The 23,993-nt window shown below is 33.3% G+C and overlaps 2 protein-coding genes across 4 annotated transcripts in view; both read right to left on the bottom strand.

Moving 5' to 3' along the window:
* The window catches only part of LOC114712628 (lysM domain receptor-like kinase 3), a 44,006-nt gene extending 33,257 nt beyond the window's left edge, over positions 1-10,749 (bottom strand). The window contains exons 1-2 of the mRNA XM_028897177.1: positions 10,115-10,749; positions 9,555-9,588 (exon numbers count right to left, since the gene is read on the bottom strand). Coding sequence (XP_028753010.1) covers positions 9,555-9,588; positions 10,115-10,748 — 668 coding nt within the window. The 5' untranslated portion in view covers position 10,749. The remainder of the gene's footprint in view (positions 1-9,554; positions 9,589-10,114) is intronic.
* Positions 10,750-15,442: 4,693 nt separating this feature from the next.
* Positions 15,443-23,561, bottom strand: LOC114712631 (lysM domain receptor-like kinase 3). Of its 3 annotated transcripts, XM_028897178.1 has the most exons (13): positions 23,393-23,559; positions 22,621-23,190; positions 21,824-21,857; positions 21,347-21,354; positions 21,078-21,227; positions 20,316-20,488; positions 19,904-19,993; positions 18,427-18,523; positions 18,096-18,247; positions 17,918-18,012; positions 16,957-17,092; positions 16,748-16,846; positions 15,443-15,723 (listed from the first exon to the last, which is right to left on the bottom strand). In XM_028897178.1, exons 1-13 carry the CDS (start codon positions 23,487-23,489, stop codon positions 15,616-15,618), a joined length of 1,809 nt encoding a protein of 602 aa, XP_028753011.1. In that variant the 5' UTR covers positions 23,490-23,559; the 3' UTR covers positions 15,443-15,615. The 3 variants fall into 3 exon arrangements, 2 of the variants coding, with proteins under 2 accessions (XP_028753011.1, XP_028753012.1); XR_003737256.1 differs by lacking the exons at positions 15,443-15,723; positions 16,748-16,846 and adding an exon at positions 17,483-17,574 and having other exon boundaries at positions 17,011-17,092; positions 23,393-23,561; XM_028897179.1 differs by lacking the exons at positions 16,748-16,846; positions 16,957-17,092 and having other exon boundaries at positions 15,627-15,723; positions 23,393-23,561.
* Between the last annotated feature and the right edge of the window lie 432 nt (positions 23,562-23,993).

Raw genomic sequence — 23,993 nt, 5'->3', positions numbered from 1 at the left:
ATCTGTTAGCATGGGATATCGATGCACCATTTTAATTACTTTGAGGGCAAAATTGCACCATAAATTATTTTAGGCCACTGGGTGCACCTGGAAAAATACTTGGGGGTGCTGGATGCACCTTAACCCCAAAAAAAATTCCACATCACCTGCTTATTAGACATGCCACGTCAGATTTTCTGGTCAAACTTGTGCTGACTCATCAATTTAACGGTTAAACTAACAGATCTGTTAGCATGGGATACCGATACACCAATTTAATTACTTTGAGGGCAAATTTGCACCACAGACTACTTCAGGCCACTGGGTGCACCTGGCTAAATACATGGGAGTGCTGGGTGCACCTTAACCCTAAAAATAATATAATAATATTTTTTCTTTAATAAAAGTCATAACACTACTAATATTTTTTTGGGAAAATTGCAAATAAAGACCATGGAATATATAAAATCGCAATTTGGGTCCTTAAATTTATATAATTGCTGTCAGAGACCCGGTCCCAAATAAGAATTATGAAATGTTAGGTAAAAGACAAAAACGCCCTTCTGTTTTTTTGCAGTCCCTTGTCTATATGCCCTAACTTTATCTTTCTTCACTTTCCAAGTCGTCTCCCTCTTTCTTCACTCCGACTCGTCTCCCTCTTCTTGATGATGAACCATACAAATCTCTTGAAGAAATTGAGGCTAACACCATTAGAAATCTCCTTCTTGATGAAGATGGTCCATCTTCTGGTATTTTTGATGACTCGAGTTTCAATAATTTACCAAAATTGGTGATAACCTGGAAGATTTTGATCTGTTTGGCAGTGGCGGAGGTATGGAGCTGGAAGGCGATGAACATCTAACTATAGGAAAAGGGGCCAATGGTCCAGATAAAGATCCTAGTTGCTTCGGACGTTTTAAAGGGAAACTTTCTTTTGTTGAACATTCTTCTAGAACAATTTTTGTTAGAAATATTAACAACATTGTTGAAGATTCTGAGTTAAAGACTCTCTTTGAGGTGCTTCTTTATTGTTTTACGTTGATAGATGCTATGCTAGAATTCTTAGAAAGCATTTTAGACTTTGAATCTTATAAAAAGTCAATGCAATTTCTTGTTTGTTTTGACAGTAATATGATGATGTCTGAACCAAGTTTGATAAGTTGTTGAAAATAACAAATTGACAAGTTCTGATACCCACTTCACGACAAGTTCAGTAATGCGAATAACAAGTTTAGGAAGGCAAATAACAACTTCTGATAAGCAATTCATAGAAATTCGAGTTTCTGTGTTAAGATGACAGCTTTTTCAGATTTCTTTAGCAGATAACAAGTTCTGATACATAATTCATGACAAGTTCAGTAAGGCGAATGACAAGTTTAGTAAGGCGAATGACAACTTCTGATAAGCAATTCATAGAAATTTGAGTTTCTGTGTTAAAATGACAGTTTCTCATTAGGTTTTCATACTTTTTCTGTTAAAATGATTGGATTTTCACATTGATTTATCAAATGACAGGTTTACAATAGAAAATGACAAGTTTCCATAAGATTTTCATACATTTTCATACTGTTTTTGGCTGGAATTGCAATTTGCATATTTCTGACAGCAACAACTTCTGATAAATATGAAATGACAAGTTTATAATGAAAAATGACAAGTTAATTATGGCAAATGACAAGTTCCCATAATGTTTTCATACATTTTCATACTTTTTCTGTTGGAATTATAATTTGCACATTTCTAACAGTACCCACTTTTGATAAACACGAAATAACAAGTTCATAATGGAAAATAACAAGTTAAGTATGGCAAATGACAAGTTTTCACACATTTTCATACCTTTTTTGCTAGGATTACAATTTGCACATTGCTGATAGCAACCACTTCTGATAAACAGTAAATGACAAGTCTACAATAGCGAATGACAAGTTAAGTATGTAAAATGACGAGTTCCCATAACGTTTCCATACAATTGTAAATTTTTCTGTTAAAATAACAATGTGCAGATTTCTGACAACAAACACTTCTGATAAACAGTAAATTACAAGCCCATAATAGCGAATGATAAGTTAAGTATGTAAAATGACAAGTTCCCATCACGTTTTTATACAATTGTAAATTTTTTTGCTGAAATAACAATGTGTAGATTTCTGACAGTAACCACTTCTTATTAACATCTTTTATCATCAATTTCACCTCTCATTTCCTCCTAATGTATAAAATTATAGCACCAGAACTCTCATAAGCCCCTCAAGAAGCATGCTCATATCAACACCAACGGCAAATGCACTATGATGATCATATCCACTCACAAGTGCATCCTCAACCATGAAATTCCAAATGTAAATTGTCATATCATATGAACAAGAAACCATCAAATTCTACATATAAGGTGAGAACTTTATTCATTTAGCACTGTATTTAAGGCTCGTTTGTTTCTCACATCCCACACCTTGATCGATTTATCCACCGAAATACAATCATCATATTTGATTTCCACAATTTAGAGCTTTTTTGCAATTATCAAAAGTTGGTGCTGTCAGAAATGTGCAAATTGTAATTCCAGCAGAAAAAGTATGAAAATGTATGAAAACGTTATAGGAACTTGTCATTTGTCATACTTAACTTGTCATTTTTCATTGTGAACTTGTCATTCCGTGTTTATCAGAAGTGGTTGCTGTCAAAAATGTACAAACTGTATTTCTAGGGAAAAAAAGTATGAAAATCTTATGGAAACTTGTCATTTTCTATTGTGAACCTGTCATTTTCATAAATCAATGTGGAAATTCAGTCATTTTAACAGAAAAAGTATGAAAACCTAATGGGAACCTGTCATTTTAACAGAGAAACTCAAATTTCTATGAATTGCTTATCAGAAGTTGTCATTCGCCTTACTAAACTTGTCATTCGCCTTATTGAACTTGTCATGAATTGTGTATCAGAACTTGTCATCTGCTAAAGAAATCTGAAAATGCTGTCATCTTAACACAGAAACTCGAATTTCTATGAATTGCTTATCAGAAGTTGTTATTTTCCTTCATAAACTTGTTATTCGTATTACTGAACTTGTCGTGAATTGGGTATCAGAACTTGTCAACTTGTTATTTTCAACAACTTATCAAACTTGTTATTTTCAATTATGAACAGAAGCTGAAAATTAAAATAGAAATGAAGAATAAAAATCCAGATTTGTTGGGCGTTGTCTGAGCACCAAGCAATCATCACACACTTGCCGTCGTCGCTGCAACCATCTTTGACTTCAACGCAGAACTCGGTGACAAACTGGAACTCAATTCCTTGCTGAAGCTAGGCTTCAACAATATCTAACGGGAGTCTTGTTGAGCTTAATTATTGTTTCCCTTGGCATCATTCTTCTAAGTCTTGTTATTTACTTGCTTTGGGAGAAGGAACAAAGAAGATGACAGAGGGAAAAGAGAGAATGAGAGAAGTTGGGAGAGATGGGGTTAAGGACAAGGAAGTGGGACTGGAGAAGAAGGAGAAGGAAGGAGAATGAGATGAGGAGGAGGAAAAAGAAGCACGGAGAGAAGGATCGAGGGGAAGAAAAGGAAAGAGAAGGAGATGATAAGATGAAAAAAAAGACAAGGAGAAGCAGAAGGGCGTTTTTGTCTTTTACCTAACATTTCATAATTCTTATTTGGGACCGGGTCTCTGACAGCAATTATATAAATTCAAGGACCCAAATTGCGATTTTATATATTCCACGGCCTTTATTTACAATTTTCCCTATTTTTTTCGTACGCACGTGTCTTAAACCATTATTTTATGGAAGTGTTTTCCATTCCTTCACACATTTCTTTCCATCATTAGCTTCTTTATTGCTTAATTTATTATTTATTATTTTTTATACAATAATAATTTATTTTTTTAACACCCTTCGTAAATCATTTTACTCTTTAATTATATATCTTAAACCATAATTAACATTAAATCTCAAAATAAATAAATTGAGAATGTTACAAATTCCACATCTTTATTTTCTTTCATAATCAAACTGGTCTCTAGACATTGTAGTAATTTCATATTTTTCTTGAATTTGTCAAGACAACTTTTTGCAAAATTCCCTTTCTTTCTATATAGGTAACATTGGTCAAATTTCCTAGAATAAAAAGAATGCCTTTTGAAGAATCTCATGGGAGGTCTTCTTCTCTTCCTTTGAGGATGGAGGCCCTTATGATATTTAAACTTATTTGGGTAATAGCTATCTTCTGGTAGACATACCTAACCTAAAAATGTCCATATAAGAATAAGCAAATATTAATTCAATAATTTTATTAGAAGAAATAATATATCTAGAAAATATGTGGATTAAATTGAATAGGTAACAACTCATCTACAACGCTAGTATCACTACAAAAAACCAGTTAATTATTGTCGAAAAATTATTTCATTGTTAATTTCTGACGGATTACTAACAAAAATTCTATTGCTAAATTTGGTGATTTTTCATCGCTAAAATTAGCCACGAAAAAAATTTTGTTACTAATCTGTTAAAAAAATCCGTCAATAAATATTTAGCCACAGAATTAGCGACAAATTTTTTTTATCAGAATTTTTTATCGATAATTCTGTGGCTAAAATTTTATAATTAAAATTTATGATGGAATTAGCGATGAAAAATTATTCCATTGCTCATTTTCATGGCTAATTTTGTGACTAAAATTGTATAATCAAAATTTGTGATGGAATTAGTGACGGAATAATTTTTTGTCACTAATTTTGTGACTAAAATTTTATAATGACAGAATTAGCGAAGGAAATTTATGATGAAAAAAATTTCGTCACTAAATTGTTTGTTAACAAAAATTCCATCTATAATTTGTCACTAATTTTAAATTTTATCATTTTAGATTATAATCTTACAACAATTTATATAATAATATAATTAAGAATATAATAATTTAAATATATTTTCAATTATAAAATAAATTGATATAATGTTAACGAAGATATCATTATCATTTATCTTTTCATTAAATAGATACTGAGTATTGGAAGACAATTTTTTTAAAAAAATCTGTTTATATTTCATTAAAATCAATTCTTTTTTATTATTAATAATAACTAAACAAATATGATAAGAATATTAATAACTTTCTTATACAAATTGATATAAGAAAGAAATAATATATTATATGTACAATATATTGAAAGATATAATATATGATAGAAATTCAAAACCAAAAAAATGAATTTATATGAACACCTCAATTTATAATTATAAATCAAACTAATATTGAAGTGAACTTTGAATTTCAATAATTAAACAATAAAATTTGATCATGATATAATTAATACGCATAATATAGATTAATTTTAGTCTTCAATGCAAAACAAATGGCAAATAGAAAAAATTTTAAGAAAATAAATTATGTAAAAAATATATATAACTAGGAGAATATTGTTTATCATAATCTATTCAAATCATTTAATTTTTTTATATAGAATAATCTATTAGATTTTATTATGATAGCTATTTTTTGAACAAAAAGATTTTTTCCTAATTATAAAATGGTTTTCATCAAATATATAAAACAAATATAGATAATAAAAAATAATATAATAAATATATAATTAAATTATATATCTTATGAATGTTAAATAAAAAAATTAAATTTAAAAAATATAATTATGAAAAAATTATTTACGATTTAAAATTCAAAATTAGTGTCATCGGAAATTAATATTATATCAAAAATATTTTTTTAAAAAATAAAGCATTATAAAATAAAAATTAAATAAAATATCTAAAAATTATTTTGTCACAAAAATAGTTATGATTAAAATTATCATATAGTTTATTTTTAATTTCTAATAATATATATATGTGTATATATAATTATTTGTGTAAGAGAATATTTTATATAAATATATATATATATATATATTCAATTTTGCATAATAAATTAGCAAGTTCATTCAACTCAACTGGTAAAGCCGCGCATGTGCATAGACAAGGTCTTTGGTTCAAGTCGTGGAAAAGTCACTTTGAGGAGGAATTATATAATAGCAACACCTGGCAGCCAGAGGTGAGTTGGCAGCAACACGTGGAGGTGACCGGCTATTGCCAATGATGAGGTGGCAGCTAGTAGAGGCTCCACGTGGCATTTTAATTTTTTTCAATAAAATCATATTAGCGACAGAATTTCTGACAAATTTTCTGTTGCTAATTACTGATGGAAAAATTCTATCGATAATTAGCGACGGAATTGAAATTCCTCACTAATCCAATTAGTGACAGAAGAATTAGCGACAGAATTTGTTCCATCACTAATCCGTTGTTAATTTCATCATTAATTCTGTCACTAAATAAAAATTCCATCACTAATCGCATGTTTTTTGGTAGCATATAGCATCCAACTAATACTGATAAGGACTTAGAGATTGTCCCAAAGACATTTGCTCGACTCCCACAAACAATATTCAAATTAATAAAGTTAAATTTTTGGAATACTTTATTTAATACATATAGAAAGTTTCAAGAGTCATGACAATTAAATATAATCAGAATATAGGATCAAAGAGCACAACAAAATCCTTAACGCTCACTCTTCCGGTGCCTTTTCTTTCTCCCTATGAGATACTTCATTTGAAAAAGAGTGAAGTAAGTAAGGTGAGTACTAACATCTTAGTAACCTATAGTATAGCCATGCACATACAGGCTATCACAGAGGCAATCATTATCTAACATATATGTAGTCACTGAAATAACTTAAATAATCATTAACACACAATATCATTGAAATCATAAGTGTATTATCTCTATATGCAATATATCCAAAGATTTGGTTTTGGATAGAACTCAATGGCATTGTACGATCCATATAGTCAACCCCACCTAGTGGGATAAGGCTTTTTTATTATTGTTGTTGATGATGAATTATACTTTACTGATACTCACTTTCTCAAAGTTCAACATCCTTATAGTAGTCGTGTTTCAAATCCACCACATGTAATGCTCTTCTTGCATTTGGTCGAATGCTATAACTCATCAATAGAGCAAGACTAAAACCTCTTGTTTGAGTATTTTTCACACAATATTGCTAAAAAAAGATTCAGTCAAACAAAAATATATATATGCATCATTGATAAAACTGTCCTCAAACGAATGTGAATGAAACACAACTTTTCTTGTAAAGTGCATTTAATTAAATTTAATTTCATAGTACATGAGATTGCAAACCTCGCCTCTCAGCTTCGCATAGTAGACAGCCCCAAAACCATCTTGAACAATTTTATTTGCCATGCTGAAGTTGCTTGTCCCTCGAGCTAATTCTTCATATTAAAACTCCACTGACTTCTCCATAGTAATAACTTTGATGCCAGTATTAACAGCAGCAGGAGGACCATTGGAATCTAAAATTTTACTCCAGAATTACTATATTAAATCATCAACTATATTGTCATATTCAACGCCTTTAATGCATTTTTTTCATCATATCAAATGCAGAAAGCATTTATAATCAGAACAAACATGTTTTTACTATCCTAGTGGACCATCTATAAGGTTCAGTTTTGCATTTTGACTACAAAAAAGATACTTTAAAGCAAAACTTATGGGTTTAATACCGAGGGGAGCACATCTTGCTCCAAAACATTTTATCAAAAGTTACATGCACTAGGCTCTAATCCACAAAAATCAAAATTTGATATGGCTATATGGTCTATCACTGTGGGAAAAAGCTCCAGTGTGCTGTGTTTTGGGCTTCCATTCTAGACAAGACAGTCAGGTGCCACAACTCGCTGGAAACCTAAGGCCCAGGCCTAGGCCTTAATCACTTAACCTAGATGACCTAGCTGTCACCTAAATGTGCTTGCCCCATATGTTTATTTTCTTTATATATTTATTATTTGTCATTCATCTATTTAGGAATAGTTTCTTTGCTGGTTTAATTCCTGCTTGATGTAATCTTGGATAACCCATCATTCTCTGGGGTATCCGTGCCTATATAGCTTGTATCCTCATTATTGAAGATACATAGGAAATATATGCTCTGTTTCAAACAAAGCCAATCCCCACGAAATATATGCTCTGTCTCAAACATATCTAATCCCCAGCTTGTCCCATGACAACAGTTTCTTCATGCGGGAACCCTTGAACTATGAATAATGTCTGTCTGTCCACATGAGGCTCAATTTACCAACTGATCCACATACTGTGGCTATGTATGCAAGGCTATGATAGGCTATATGGTATTGAGTTAATAAATAAATAAAGTTTTGATTCCTAGGTGAACTTCAAGTCATATTAAAATAAGAATAATTAGACTGACATCGATATTAAAACAATCTAAATTAGCTCACAAGTCTAAAAACTTGAGCTGATTAAATGGAACTTCAATCGGTTTTCTCCCCCAGTCAATGATTTTTCAGCTAAGTGGACACCATGTTTTTACAAGGAATATGAGTTATCCGGCAGCAAGAATCTTTGACGTTTAATGAAATTAACTACATAGAAAGCATCAAACTGAAAACTTCTCCTATTCAGATGGTTAGCAAGAGAGACAGGGGAAATAAGACCACAAATTGAACAACGTATAACGCAATTTCAGTTTTACTTCAGAATGTTGAAGAGAGTTATTAATGGGATGTTTTAAGAAAATTAACCAAAGAAAGCATCAGACTGTAAACTTTTTCTTTTCAGATAGTTGGCGAGAGAGATAAACGAAATGAGACCCACAATTGAGCATGTTATAAGGTTATTTCAGTTTTACTTCAAAATGCTAAATTAGATGAGAGTTGTCAAATCATTTAAGCCGTTGGAACATGTTACATTTTACTCATGTTTTAATGAAAGCGTAATGAAAAGGAGGAAGGGCAAATGTAGGTATCTATTTACCGTTCCTTGTTTGATCAGAGAAGACTACTAATTCTCCAGAAAGCAGTTTTGCCCCCTCCTCCTTCTTACGGTAATATGCAACATACATACAAACAGCCAATAAGAGAAACCCAGCTACCACTCCAGCAGATAGTCCAGCAATAGCCCCACCACTTAGACCTGCTTCTTGAGAAATTATATCAGTTCAAAGTGGCACTGCCCCTATATTTCAGCATATACTTACCAAAGCATTCATCAAAGGAGCAACTTTCTAAGGGGAGAGATGGTTAAACCTTTTGAACACACATTAGGATTAACACATTTAGAATAAATTACAAGAACTCTCAAGTTTGGCTAAAATTACGCAGATCCATTTCCAAAATATACAATTTAATCCAAGCTTGGATTTTTTTTTTTCAAACTACAACCCTATATTAAATTAAACATACAAATATGTATTATGTCCAAGCATGCAAAAGTTTAAAGAAAATGTTTCACAAATTTTACACCAACAAAAAAAATTGCACTTATGCACGAAGGGTACTCTGGCAAAAAAGTTTAAAATTGCACTAAAAACGTGTTGTAACTTTGTTGCAAAATGAGTACATGTACATTTTGAAAATAGAAGGAAACTTAATTTAATTTAGTCAAAATTCTGATAAGAGATAATATTTACAAGGACAGGAAAAACCCATGCCACTTCATGTACAGATCATTATCAGGAGAGTAGGGAAGTTACCTAGGGGGCAGCGGCACAAAGACACCATTTTGGCCTGAAAAGTGAAAGTGAAAAAAAATATTTGAGGCAGGTGTAGGAATATTTATAGCATCCCTTAGCTTTTGAGCATTTTTAGATCATAAAAAATCAATTATGGTTATTCTCCTTTTCTTATCTTTGTTTCGCGATTCACATTAGTTGACAATGAAGTCCTCACTGAAGCCCAAAGTAGAGCTAATTTTGAATGGAAAATGATTACTCCTTTAAAATACTTCTTTAAAAATATTCCTCTAATTACGATTAAAAAAAACTAGCAACATAACAGCTTTATTCTATAACTTCATATAGATTGTCCTAAAGTTCTTGCGAGTTACTGTGCAGTTCGTTTAGAGAATTGAGTATAACAATGGTTTTGAGTTCATAAATGATTTTGGCAGGTATGTGGGTGTTTGTTCTCGAATTCATGATCAATTTTAGCATGCATACAGGGTTTTGGATGTTTTTCAAGAAAGTTATGATTTTAACTCTTATAATATGTGTTGAGAGATGAGATTATCAAGACATTACATAAATTAATGTACCTTTTCCCGGGATATACACCACACCGCTTCCTTTGCTGAAATCGATCCTAGGATTATACTTGCGCAACAAATCCTTATCAAGCTTCGTCTGGTTCGCAATTGATTCCAGAGAATCCTCAGCTCTAAGTGGGTATGTGATGAACAACCCGTACTCTTTCGAAACGCGGCGATCCCCACACGAACAGTTCACTGTCACATTGAGCATTCCATGGTCAGGAATATTGTCCGGTGAATAGCTATTCGCACTCTCCAACATCGAAACGGCGGTCAAATTGGCATAGCTCTGATTCGCAACCAACGCACAGGTGTCTCCTTTCTGAATCGGGTACTTGAATACGTACCCCAGATATTCACCATCTATGCAATCGCAAGGGAACGGAATGTTCACTCGAGCGGTGGTTTCGACATAGTCATCGCTTAATAATTGGTCTTTGTAATAGCTGATGATATCTTGTGTTGTTCGAAGAACTGGGGATTGCACGATCGGCGGAAGGACCGTGATATCGGCAAAACCGACCCAAATGTAGTAGGAGGCAAGAGCCAAGCCACATCCTTTCTTACACTTGGATTCTGCATTGAGACAGAGAGAGAATAACAGTAAGAAGAGAAACGGAAATCCGAATCTGGGTACCATTTGTATATGGTCGTGCTGAAAAAGCTTAGAGGGAAAAAGAATCCCAAACGGAAATGAGTGCGCTGATGAATGAATAAGCAGAAAGAAAGAATGATCGAAGCTCTGAAGATGGGCTGGGGAAGAATCTTCTTCCTAAAAATCAGGGAAAGCTAGAAATGATTCACAGTGGGATTAAGGGTCTGTTTGGTTTGAGGGGAGGGAGGGGAGGGGGGGTTTTCTCCTCACCTTGTTTGGTTTGATTAAAAAGGAGGGGAGGGGAGGGTATTTAATGATCCCTTATTTGGTTCAAGGAGGGAAGGGGAGGGATAGTAATAATCAATTTACCATTTTACCCTTACATATTAGTTATGTTTTTATTGATATATTATATAAAAATTTACATCTTAATTTAAATTATATAATTTAATAAAAATTCAGTCTTATCATATTAATATGTGTATTAAAAAATTGGTATAGTAATTTTTTATTCTAATTAATATAATAATATATTTAAAATAATTAAATTAACAAATTTTATATGCTCTAAGAAAAATGAAATTTTATTTTCTTTAGGCTATCTTTTTTTTCAGCTTTAAAATATATTTAATAAATAATATATTTATAAAAAACAATTAATTTTATATATTATAATTTTTTATTTAAATAATTTTTTATTTTTAAATAATTTTTATAATATATTTTTAATTATAATAATGTATATATTTTTTATTTTTTACTTAGGATAATATATTTTTTATTTGAAATAAATATTATAATAATATATTTTATGGGTAGGAGTGGAATATTAAAAAAATCATAAGGGTATAATGGTCCAAAATTTTGGCTCCCCTCCAAAAACCCCCAATTTGGAGGGGAGGGGACATTTTAGCTCCCCTCCCCTCTAAAATTTTTAAGCAAATGAAGGGAGGGGCTCATCTCCCCTTCCCTCCCCTCCAACCAAACACACCCTAAAGGATAAGATAAGATGACGGAGATTTCTTTTATGTGAATCCTTGAATCTAGTATAATCATGGAAGACTAGCCAAGCAATCGTCCGGACTGTGTGTAGGAAAACTAAAGAAGTTCGTACACAAACCAAGTCAATAGAAGTCAGCCCAGCAAAAGAAGTCCAGGACGGGATCACGGGACTGTGCCTCTGGCGCGTGCTTGAAATTTGAAAGGTTCGTCGTTTGGGAAAATAACTTGGAAGGCAAATTATTTCCTGAGGTCGAATAGTCTTAATTTTCTTTTCTTAGATATTCAAAAATGCTGCGAATTAATGCCAAAAAAATAACAGTTAGGTTGTCAAAATTTCAATTTTTTTTAATAATTTGAGCATTGTTTTTTTGGGATTTTTTAAATACTAAAATTAAGTTCAGCATCAATCATTATATTACTCTCCTAATTTCTTTTCTCTTTACTTTTTTTTATATGATTATATAACGAAGTTAAATTTAAACATTATTGGGTATGGATAGTTTTTTCTGGGAAAAAAAAACACTGGCGGAATTGTAATAAGATCATGTGGAAGGAACATGATAACTGAATAAGTTCTAATGACAACTTTTAGAATAAAAAATGATAATATGTTTTAACTGCTCATTTATCATTAAATTTTTTAAATAATTATTATTTTTTTGAAATCTCACAGTAGTTTTTTCCAACATTTTTACTTAAACAGCTGAAACTCTTTCTAAAGTTCTAATAAAATCAATGCATATTGATTTTTTTTAATAATTTCTAGTTGTATTACATCGTATTTTTATAATTTGGATTATATATTATGTACTATTTTGTCATAGGACCTGTTTGAATTGGTGATAAGAAAAGTAACTTATTTTTAATTTGACTTTTAAAAAAATTAGATTGGATAAAAGTTAAATTGGATGATGTGATTTATGTTTAGATTGATTTTTATAAATAAATTAGTTTGTAAAAGGAAGTTGTTTGAATTATGATTGAATAAGTAATCTTAGTTTGTAAAATTACCAAAATATGTATGACTTTTATTAAAAAATAAAAAATAAAAAATATCAATTTACATAATATACTAATTTTAAATTATTTATAAGCTCTTGTTGATCTTATTTTTTAAATTTTTTTATCATTTATTATGAGGATATATTTAAAAACAAAAGTATATTTCTGACTAGTTTATTATTTTTAATTAATTTTAACTAACTTTTTGTTATCAGTAAATTAGTTATTTGAGACTTATAATAAAAATCAGAAAACATAGTAAATTTCTTAATTTTTTCTCTCTCCGTATTCTAAAAGTCATAAGTCATAAATAACTAATTTTTATTTATAGTTTATTGTGACTTTTTTATCCAAAAGTTAAATTCGTCCTTTGCCAATCCAAACGCTACAAAACCTTGAAATGTGCTTTTGGTTACCAAAAAAAAAAGGAGCTTGTAGCCGTGAACTGCTGAGTCACACAGGCTCATAACTTATGCATCTATCATGTTCTTTATAGGGACTCGAACTCATAACATTGAAAAATCAAGAGAAAATATGCAATAACCACAATTTACTTCACACATCAAGTTGCATGCTTATCATGTTTCCTAATACTCATGCCAAACCTTCATAAGATTGTTAATATGGGTAGAGAGATAAGCATTAGGTAAGCGATATTGAAAGATGAAAATAAGTTAAGCTTTGCTTTAATTAAAAGAAAAATCATTTGAGGTTTCAAAAAAGAGGGTGGCAATTATTAAAATGTTAATCTCATACTTTCAGTTACTTATTTTTATTTTTTTTTTTTTTTTTGGATTCTCAAACTAATGAAAAGGAAGGTTTTTGGTTTTTTGTTAGTTGGCCTGAAAAAGGGAAGTTTTTTGTGGGGGTGCTTAATGAAAAAGGCAAAATTATTTGTAGAAAAGTAAGGGCATGTGAAATTGAAATAAGGGTATACATAAAATTATGTATATACTGCAGAAAATATCTTGATGTAACAAAAAAAGTGTGAAATTTTAAGAACTACGTGTAATTTTCCATCTGATGACTAGAGTTGGGGTTTTCTCAAGCAGCTGATCTGGGCAAGTTTCTAGGCGTCCCACTCCACCATGAAAGAGTCACAAATGAGACCTTCCAGTATGTTATTGACAAAATTAAGAAAAGGTTGAGCAATTGGAAGATCCAAAGCCTTTCTTTTGTGGGAAGAAGCACACTTGCAAAGTCTGTTTGCCATGCCCAATCATGTTAAGCAAACATCCTACCTCCCGGATAGTACCTACAAAGATCATTGAGAAGAAAGCGCGTGACTTTATATGGGGATCCTTGGATGAAAGAAGGAGGATACATCTAATTTCTTGGGACAAAGTCTGCACGGAGAAACAAGTTGGAGGCCTAGGAATGAGGCACATCAAGCAACAAAATCAAGCATTTATGATGAAGCTAGGATGGGGCCTTGTCACTAAGAGAGACTTTCTTTGGATTAAGGTCATTCGATATAAATACGGATGTGGCACTGATCTTATGCCCCGTATTAATGAAAAAAAGCCGGGATCAAACACGTGGCAAGGAGTCAAGAATAATTGGCACCACACAAAAGAAGGGATCTAGCAGACCACAAACCACCAAGAAAAGGAGGTAGGACGCTGGAAGTAGGAGAAAAGTGGGAAGTTTACCACCAGCTCAGCATACAAAGCTCTCAATCTACCAACAGAAGCTTCTGTGAGCAACTGGAGCAAAGTTGAAGCCCCCCAAAGGTGCAAATCTTTTGCTTGGCTTGTGCATCACGAACATGTCTTAACTAACCAAAGAAAGTTCAGCCGTGGAATACGTCTCAATGGATTATGTGACTGATGTAAATAAAATCAAGAGGATGAGGCACATGTGTTCAGGGATTGTCCTGAAACGTGGGAGTTTTGGGTATGGATCATCGAGGCAGATATGCACCACGCCTTTTTCTCTTGTGACTTCCGTGATTGGCTGCAGTTAAACATGGGGACACAAGTCGAGACACTTGATTCGGATTGGAAGAACCTATTTTTTATAATATGTTGGTTGCTTTGGCGAGCAAGGAATGACTTCACACACTCGAACTCAGCCACAGATTATGATAAGGTAATAAGGAAAGCTTTGGCAATTAGCTCATGTATGCGAACCTTGACGCAGAAGTTGCAAGGCACGAAGATCAACACGAGAATGAGCCAGGTTACGTTACCAGAACTAGAAGCCACAGCTGACATGGTGGTCAAAGTGGATGGTGCGTTCTCATTCTTGAATGGACTGGTGGCGTGTGGTGGTGTTTTCAAGCAGCACGATGGTGAGGTTCTTGAAGGCTTCATGTTTTGCATGGACAAGGGAGATCACCTCACAACCAAACTCTGGGGATGCCTTTTGGGTTTGAAACATGCTTGGGATCTGGGTGGACGTAGTGTGATCATACACTGTGATTCCTTAGACGCACTCAACCTTATTCGAGGTAACGATATTGATGTACATGTCGATTGGGCAATCATCCGCGAGACAAAAGAGTTGCAGAATCGGAATTGGAAAATTGCCTTTCATACTATCAACAGAGACCAGAATTTGTTGACTGATGTACTGGCGAAGAAGGCACTGAATGGACCCGTGGGGCTCCAACCTCTCAATAGAGAATCTGTAGTCTCCTTTGCAGCTCAGGTTCGTGTAGTTCAGTTATTTTATTCCGATATATAAAAAAAAAAAAACACCTATAATAAAATATACAGATATGAAACCTTTTATTTGATGAAAAAATTAGCATCTTTATTATTCATTATTTTGGATTTAAAAACAAGGGGAATCCAAAATAACATGTGAGTCACTTAATTTAAATATTATTGACATATATTTTCTACATCTGCTTTCCGGACAACATTTCTGTGTATGATGGATTTTCATACAAGGAGGCAGTGTCTCATTCCACACAAGAAGAAGAAAGTGTCATTAGAGTCACCACAACAGATCTCATGCTTGGACGTCGGTCTGGGTCTTCATCTGTGCACACTTTGGCTAGCTGTGCAATCTGCAAGCACCATGAATAGCTTCTATAAGCAGAAAGATTCAAAAATATGTTTGGATTCTATAAAGACTGTCATATCCTACCCACTTTAACAAAAGAATACAAGGGGAAGGACATGTAAAGAAGGGAAAATGACAAAAAAAACCCTGAAAAATTGTAAAATCCCAAATAAGGATCTGTGACAACACTAACTTTAATAGGTTTGACAACAATTAAATTGCACATTATAACACATTTTTGTGAAAATACCTAATTTGAGCTTTTACAATTTTTCAGATCTTTTTTGTCATTCTCCCTATAAAGAACACTAAAATATGAGAATTTCAAAATAGTTCATCGAAATGGTTTAATTTCAATAACTTCTTCAAAAACTATTCTAAAATTAAGTGCTTTTGTGAAGTGATCTAATTGCCCTTTGTAAACTTAGCTGTCACTGCCTTAGCTATTGCCATTTGATGAGTTAAGGTTGTTACTTGTTAAACAATAATCATTTTCGTTTTTAGTTTTAGATTTTAAACACAAGCATTTGAGGAATCACTATAAAATTTAATTCCAAACTAGTTGTAGAGAGCTTCATGGTGACTAGGTTATTTTGGACTCCTGGATAGAAATTTACAGATTTAGGAGTATTGTGTTTTCAAAGTCACATCATATTTTGGGGCACTATTTGGGTGTTACATTAGCACTACACAGAGTTGGGCCATGTCACTAAAACATTAGTGAGGTTGTGGACCTTTGTATGTGGCCATCATTTTCATAGTTATTAAATGGTTTCATGCGGTGTGATGATAGCTGTGGGATCAGAATACGTGAATGAGCTCTTCATGACTTAATTGGATTAGCAACGCACTAATTCTATTGCATTTTCGCTTCATTGACACACTTACCTTGGTTTCTGAGTTCTTTATATAGTTGCTGTCAAGTTCTCTGATTAGTTGGTGGAGATAGTTCTAGAGCCTGGCACTTGACAGCGAACATAGGTATTTTTCAAACACAGAGTTTTAAATAGTTCAATTTATATGCTCACCTTGTAAACCGAATCGATTGTGTATTGATCACCGAGCCTAGAATCAACAAGCTTTTGAAGATGTTCTTTTGGATTAGGCTTCTCAAAAACTTCTTCAAACTGCACCAACCAAGGCAAATATAACTCTTAAATTCTAGTAGAATCACATGATTTGTAATTAAAAAAAGAATAGTAAATAAAACATTTTTAACCAAGAAGTCAAGAATCACCAAAGAGACAAGGGATTTTGTTTCGGAACCAGCTTCACCAGCCCTGGACAAAGCTTCTTTAGCAGATATAAGTTCATATAGGACAACTCCAAAAGCAAAGACGTCAATTTTTGGTGAAAGACTACCATAAGCATACCTGCAGATGGGAGAAGAGTAATCAAACTTGAGCACACAAAAGTGAAATCGTTTTGGTGATCAGAAAAGGGGGAAGGGTGAACTCATTTTAAGGATTCCACACCAACACAAACTTTCTTGGTATTCATATCCAATCACGTTATTCAAAGGGAGAACGACATCCAGGTCTCAAAAGCTCAGTTTGATAGCAATTAGGTTCCAAATGACATCTAGGCTGTTAAATATCCTTAGGAGGTGTTTGGATGGAAGGTGGAGAAGTTTGTTTTGATTTACAGAAAAATACTTTTATGAAGTACTGTTAGGATATCCAAAACCCCCTTATTATGTTGTTGAGTTCGAATCGCAACGGTGCTAAAGTAAGGGTAGTTTGGTAACTTTAGAGTGTTAAAACCTGTTACCACCATAGAGCTTCGAACTCAGCACTTCAAAGATATTGAAAAGCTTCCCGTAACAAGAAGCTGTCAACATATCTTTGTTGACAATCTACAATAAATAATTAAAATATTAACTACCCCATTTTTTTCATGTCATTACAAAGAAGGCAGAGAAGAGCAATTTCTAGCGGCTAAAAACATCTGCATAATATCCATGAGGATATTTTCACTCTTTAAGGCCCCATATGTGAGTGATTGTTTTGGTCATGTTTGTGATGATATGCATGTGACAAAAATCAATCTATTTCGAAAGAAAAAAGAGGGAGAGCTACTAATTTATATTAAATCTACTGGATGGCCTCAGGTTCTCATTTCCATATTTTCACAAAATCCGCAAATCTTCTCTGCCTAAGTAGGTTGTTGCATGAAAAGAAAAGTGGAAGTTGACATACTCAGGTGGCATATAACCAAAGGTGCCTGCAAGATTTTCAGTGGGAAGTGATGAACTTCCCACTTCAGTGAGCTTGGTCAACCCAAAATCTGCAACCTGTAAAGATGAATATTCAAGGAATTACAATTCATGCAAAAAAAATAGACATAAGCTCTAAAAATATTGAATAAGAATTCAACCTTAGCCCGGAAGTTTTGATCTATCAATATATTTGCCGACTTTATGTCACGATGAATATAAATAGGCACAGTATGCTCGTGAATGTATTCAAGACCTCTAGCTGAATCCAGAGCAATTTGCACTCGCATAGACCATGGCAAGGGTTCTCTCCCTGTCAAAAGTGACTTGATCATCAACATAAAATATAAAATTTATTGCAAGCCATAAAATTATAGTCAAAGAGATTTTGTGCTAATGCAATGCACAAAAAAATGAATGTAGCTAAATTAATGTGATAATTAGGTTGACGTACGATAACAAAAATAGACGTTGGTGGAATTCTTTTCTCACCTGAATCTCGCAGGTGTTGGCTTAAGTTTCCATTGTCAATATATTCATACACAAGGAAAAGAGAATCCCTCTTAACACAATATCCAATCAAGCGCACCTACATAGTTTTTTAATAGGTAGAATGAACTTATGACAGTATTATATGATCCACACAACAAATATAAGCCATTCATGAAATAAGATGCTTGAAAAAATGACTGTGCAGATGTAAAAACACTGGCACTAGAAATGACAAGACAGAACAAAACTAATTTCTCCATAACATAGTAGCAGATAAGATTAAATGTTGTGCATAAGCATATTACAACAAATATTCTTGTAGAGCTTAATGGAAATCAAAACACCAATCAAAAACTGCCCCGCATTAATTTTACATACTAATCATATGATTTATAAGCTGTTAATTCTTGTCATGTTTTCATTTATAAGATTTTCTTTTAGGGAATTATGGAAAAGTTGGCATGAACAGTGGGCTGTGCCATGTTGTGAATAGTGTACTATGCCATTATGTTCTTTTTTAGTCATTCACATTAGGTTTATAATGTAGTAACCCTCCATCCAAACAATTTAAAAGTCGTTCATAATGCAGATAATTTATTAATTCAAGGTTGTTCCAAACAGAAAGTTTTGCAAGAAAATAACAAAAATGGGAAGATAGAAAGCTTAGGGAAAAATCAATTCACTAACTTTCCTTCTCTATTGTGCTTTATATTTTGTGAAGCAAATGAATGGTGCAAAGATGACTCCCTTTGATACAAACTGATGCAAGAGTTGAGACAACAATAAGTAGATGGAGAGAGACAAAAGAAAGAAGAGCCAAGAGCCGAAAAGAAAGATCAAGACATATTGGATTTCCCACAGATTAATAGCCGAAAATGTTAGATGTGTTGAGAAACTTTTGAGTGAGTTGAATGACAAGAACTTGTTATTATCTGTCCTGAATGATTTAAAAATAAATAACACTACTTACATTAGAGCTGAAGAGTATTCACAATAATCTTGCTGAGAATTGATGAGAATGATCATTTACAATAAACTTCTAAGCAAATAAATAAAAACTTATATCAGGAAACCGACATAGAAGAGTGATGCAAAGGGGGAAATTGATTAACCTTGGAGCATAGAATTTGATGCTATCAGGCTTTAAAAGGAAACTAACAAGCATGGGAATTACATCATTGACTTTATTGTGAAAAACAAAAATTAATCATGACTAATGCCCAAATGAGATGACCTTTGAATTCTATTTTGACATATAGTTTTCTATTATAAGTTCAAAATAATGAAATTGATCTATACATGTCAATGCCTAGACTAATGCTGAATCCCTTCACTGAAAAAGCCATCTGCCCATACCATTCAAGGGCAGTAAAAAAACTATCAAAATTAATACTTAGTTTAGCTTTTAAAGAAACAAACTATATACTTATACAGTCAAGAAAACTAGCCCTATGCTTTTGTTCAAAAGACATCATACCAGGTTTAGGTGATGAACGCATGTTAACACTTTCAATTCAGCAAGAAATTCCCTTGATTTTTGTGACTCCATCTTTTTTACTGCAGCTTTCTGCAAAGGAAAATCCCTTGAGTTATATATTCTGAAGGTCTTGGCTCTTTCAACCTACATTTTTATAATAGATACATTCCAAATCCAACACATGTAATAATCTCAGAGTTTGTCAAATGCTGCTATAACTCATCAACAGAGCAAGACTATAACCGTCTTATTTAAATATTTTTCACATATTCTTGGTTAAAAGAAAGATGCAGCCAAACAGAAATTTAATGCATCAATGATAAAAATATCCTCATTAACATTAATGAAACACAACTTTTCTTTTAAATGCATGTAATTAAGTTAAATTTAGTAATACATGAAAATTACAAACCTCGCCTCTCAGCTCTGCATAGTAGACAGCCCCAAAACCACCTTGACCAATTTTATTTCCCATACCGAAGTTATCTGTGCCTTGAGCTAGTTCTTCATATGAGAAGTCAACTGATTTGTCCACAGTAATACCTTTGATGCTAGTATCAGCAGAAGCAGGAAGACTATTGGAATCTGAAATTTTATACTCAGCATTACTACATTCAATCAATTACATTGTCATTTTTTATGCATTTCATCCATTTATTTTAGTGAACTAAGCTGACAGAAAATAAGTTGAGTGAACTAAATTATTCTATTTCAGACACATCTAAAGATGAATTGAGAAATTCTAGATAGTGACACAGCAATTGGATCTTTTGGAATGATCTACATCCACCCAGAAACTCTCAGAAATGTTAAGGGTATTGATTCAGTCTTTCATCGTTTACTTCTGCTTCAAGTATTTACCAAAGGTTTTGGACAGCCTGTCCAGCTTAGATAGAAAACAGTTTCAAAGCCTTTGATCCTGGCCACCATTCACTTCCTTTTACAGCAGCAGCCAAGAGGATGAACTTCAGCTAATTGAATGGATTGCCAACCAGGTTTCTCCCCCAATCAATGATCTTTCTGCCAATTTGACACCATTTCGTACTGGTAATATGAACTAATTGAGCATGAGAGTTATTAAACCGATTAGCCCTTTGGAACTTGTTACATTTTACCCATATTTTGACAGGAAATACAATGGAAACAGAAGGAGAAGAGGTAGATATCTATGTACCATTACCAGGTTGAGCAGCGTATGCTGAAAGCAATTTTTCCTCTTCCTCCTTCTTCTTTCGGTAATACACGACATACGGACAAACTATCAATAACAGAATTCCAGCTATTGCTCCAGCAGATACTCCAGCAATACCGATGCCTTTTAGCCCTGCTTATTAAGAAAAAACACTATATCAGTTTAAAGTAGCATTGACCTTCCAACTTGAGCATATTCTTACCAACCCACGCTTCAAATTAGCAAGTCTTCGAGGAGAAGGAAGGACAAACCTTTGGGGCTGAAAAAAACAAAAAAAAAAAAACCAAAACAAAACAAAGGAGAACATGCGTTAGGATTACAAAATTTGGAGTAACATACAAGAGCTTCCCTTGAATTTTACTAAAATTACACAGAACCATTTCCAAATATACAGTTTAACCCAATTTTAAAATTTTTTTACTAAGAATACCCTCCATTAACTAAATTTTATAAATATGCATTTTATCCAAATAGGCAAAAATAAAAGCAAGAAAGAGAAGACTTTGTTTTCACTATTTTTTAACCAAAAAAAATGCATTTAAGTTAATGAAAGGTACTTCAGTGAAAAAAAAATTTCGATGAAAATACAGTGCGTCTCTTTTTTTAAGTGAGCACGTGTAGATTTTGAAAACGGAGGGCAACTTCCAGCAATTTCTTCAAAAATCTTACAAGAAGAAAAAACACATATGCGGCTTCATGTGCTAATCATCTAAAAACAGGGAAGTTACCTCGGGGGCAGGGGCACATAGGCACCATTACTGTCTGAAAAGTAAAAGCCAAAAAATGGGGTTAGTAAAATGCAAAAATATTTATAATATGCTCCCAATAACAAATTGAAAAAAGAAAACTAAAAACATGCTGGCATAGAAAAGAAAAAACTTAAAAATATTACTTGTTAGTAACCATAAACCTCAATGCTTTTCTTTTCTTTTCTTTTTTTTCCTTACCAGAACAATGCTTTTCTTTCACTTGAGCATTTTCAGACGATATACTATCAGAAATCATTAATGACTTTTGGTTGTCTATGTTACATGATCCCCATTAGTTGACTGTGAAATCACAATCACTAATGTCAATTATTAGAGTTAATTTCGTTCAAAATCCATAGTGTGGGAGAGATTCTCACAGAGACAAAGATTGGATCGGAGACCATGCTATAGTAAAAAATATGGTAAATCAGTTTTACAAGCAAAAGGCAATGATTCAGACCCATTAGTAAATTCTATAGGATTCGAAGTCAAGGTCAAATTACCAGAACTGAATACCCTGTGATAAGCATATAATGCATTTTTTTTTTTTACTGAAGATGTTAAGTCCAAAAAAAGGATCCAAACTTCCGGTCAAAAAAACAAAAAAAAAAGAGGATCCAAACATGAGAAGGAATTTATTATACCAGCCAAGAAGTGTTTGACCATTATTTATTGATATATGCTGACAAATAAAGTTAGGTGAACTCTAAAATTTAAGATCTTATTCAATCATAAGTTCGAATTAAGATCACGTGATATAAAATAAATTAGTGTACCTTTCCCGGGGATATACACCACACCACTCCCTCTGCTAAAATTAACACCAGGATTATACTTCTGCAGCAACGATCGATCAAGATTCGTCTGGTTCGCAATTGAATCCAAAGAATCCTCAGCTCTAAGCGGGTACGTGATGAACAACCCATGATCTCTCGAAACGTGGCTATCCCCACACGAACAGTTCACTGTCACATTCAATGTTCCAGAATTAGGAAAATTAGTCGGCCGATAGCCATTGTGGCTCTGCAACCACGAAGCAGTGGTCAGATTGGAATAGCTCTGATTCGCAACCTTCACATATGTGTCCCCTGTTTGAATTGGGTACTTGAATACGTAACCTAGATATTCACCACCGATGCAATCGCAAGGGAACGGAACGTTCACTCGAGTGGTGGTTTGGACATAGTTTCGGGTAGATAGTTGGCCTTTGTTATAGCTGACGATATCTTCAGGAATTTGAAGAACTGGGGATTGCATAATCTGCGAAAGCGTCGTGAGATTGGAAAAACCAACCCAAACATAGTAGGAGGCAAGAGCCAGGTTGCATCCTTTCTGACACTTTGATTCTGCATTGAAACAGATAGATAATAACAATAAGAAGAGAAGTGGAAAACCAAATCTGGGTTCCATTTGTATATGGGGCTGCTGGGAAAAGAAAAGTAGAAAGGAAAAAAAAAATCCGAAATGGAAGTATGAGTGTGCTGAATAAAAAAGCAGAGAAGACAGAGAAAAAGAAGCTTTGAAACTTGGGAATGATAGTGCGATAACTGTATTGGTGTGCGAACGAGCGAATATTGATCATTGAAGATAAGAGAAAGTCAAGTGATTGGTAATACTTTCCGGCGTTTTGCCGGGGAGTGATCATTGAAATGGAAATTGGAATCAATATTGGGACGCAATTTTCCAATCAGAGTTTAGACTTGAATCAGGATAGCCCGCAGAAGAAGTTAATGACTGGACCCATTTTCCTAGTGGGTTGGCGCGGGCAAGAAACTTTCTGGGAAAAATGGACGTTGGAAATTCAACTGAAGAGCTGGGGATAGCAAAATATCTCTGTTGGGAATATGAAAAAATCGTTAAAAAAGCCGTCAAAAAAAAATAAATATATAAAGATTTTTTTTTTTTTTGGGTAGTATGGAGGCCCAAGGCCTAAAACAAGAAAAGACAAAACCAACACAAAACTACTATCCTCAACCCGTGTCTCTCCAGATCATTTGCGCCTCTTCATCTCTTGCCACACGCACAACTTCCTGAGGAATCTCAAAGAATAATCGACATTCTCTTCCCAGGTCTTTCTCAAGACTCAACTTTGCCATAGCATCAGCACACTGGTTGCCCGATCGGCGAGTAAGAGAAAATCTAAATTGCT

The sequence above is a fragment of the Neltuma alba genome, unplaced genomic scaffold (assembly GCF_004799145.2).
Source record: "Neltuma alba isolate B1F8T4 unplaced genomic scaffold, ASM479914v2 tig00011382_pilon, whole genome shotgun sequence".
NCBI lineage: Eukaryota > Viridiplantae > Streptophyta > Magnoliopsida > Fabales > Fabaceae > Neltuma > Neltuma alba.
The sequence above is the reverse complement of the archived record's forward strand: the minus strand, read 5'-3'. Positions and strand labels throughout refer to the sequence as shown.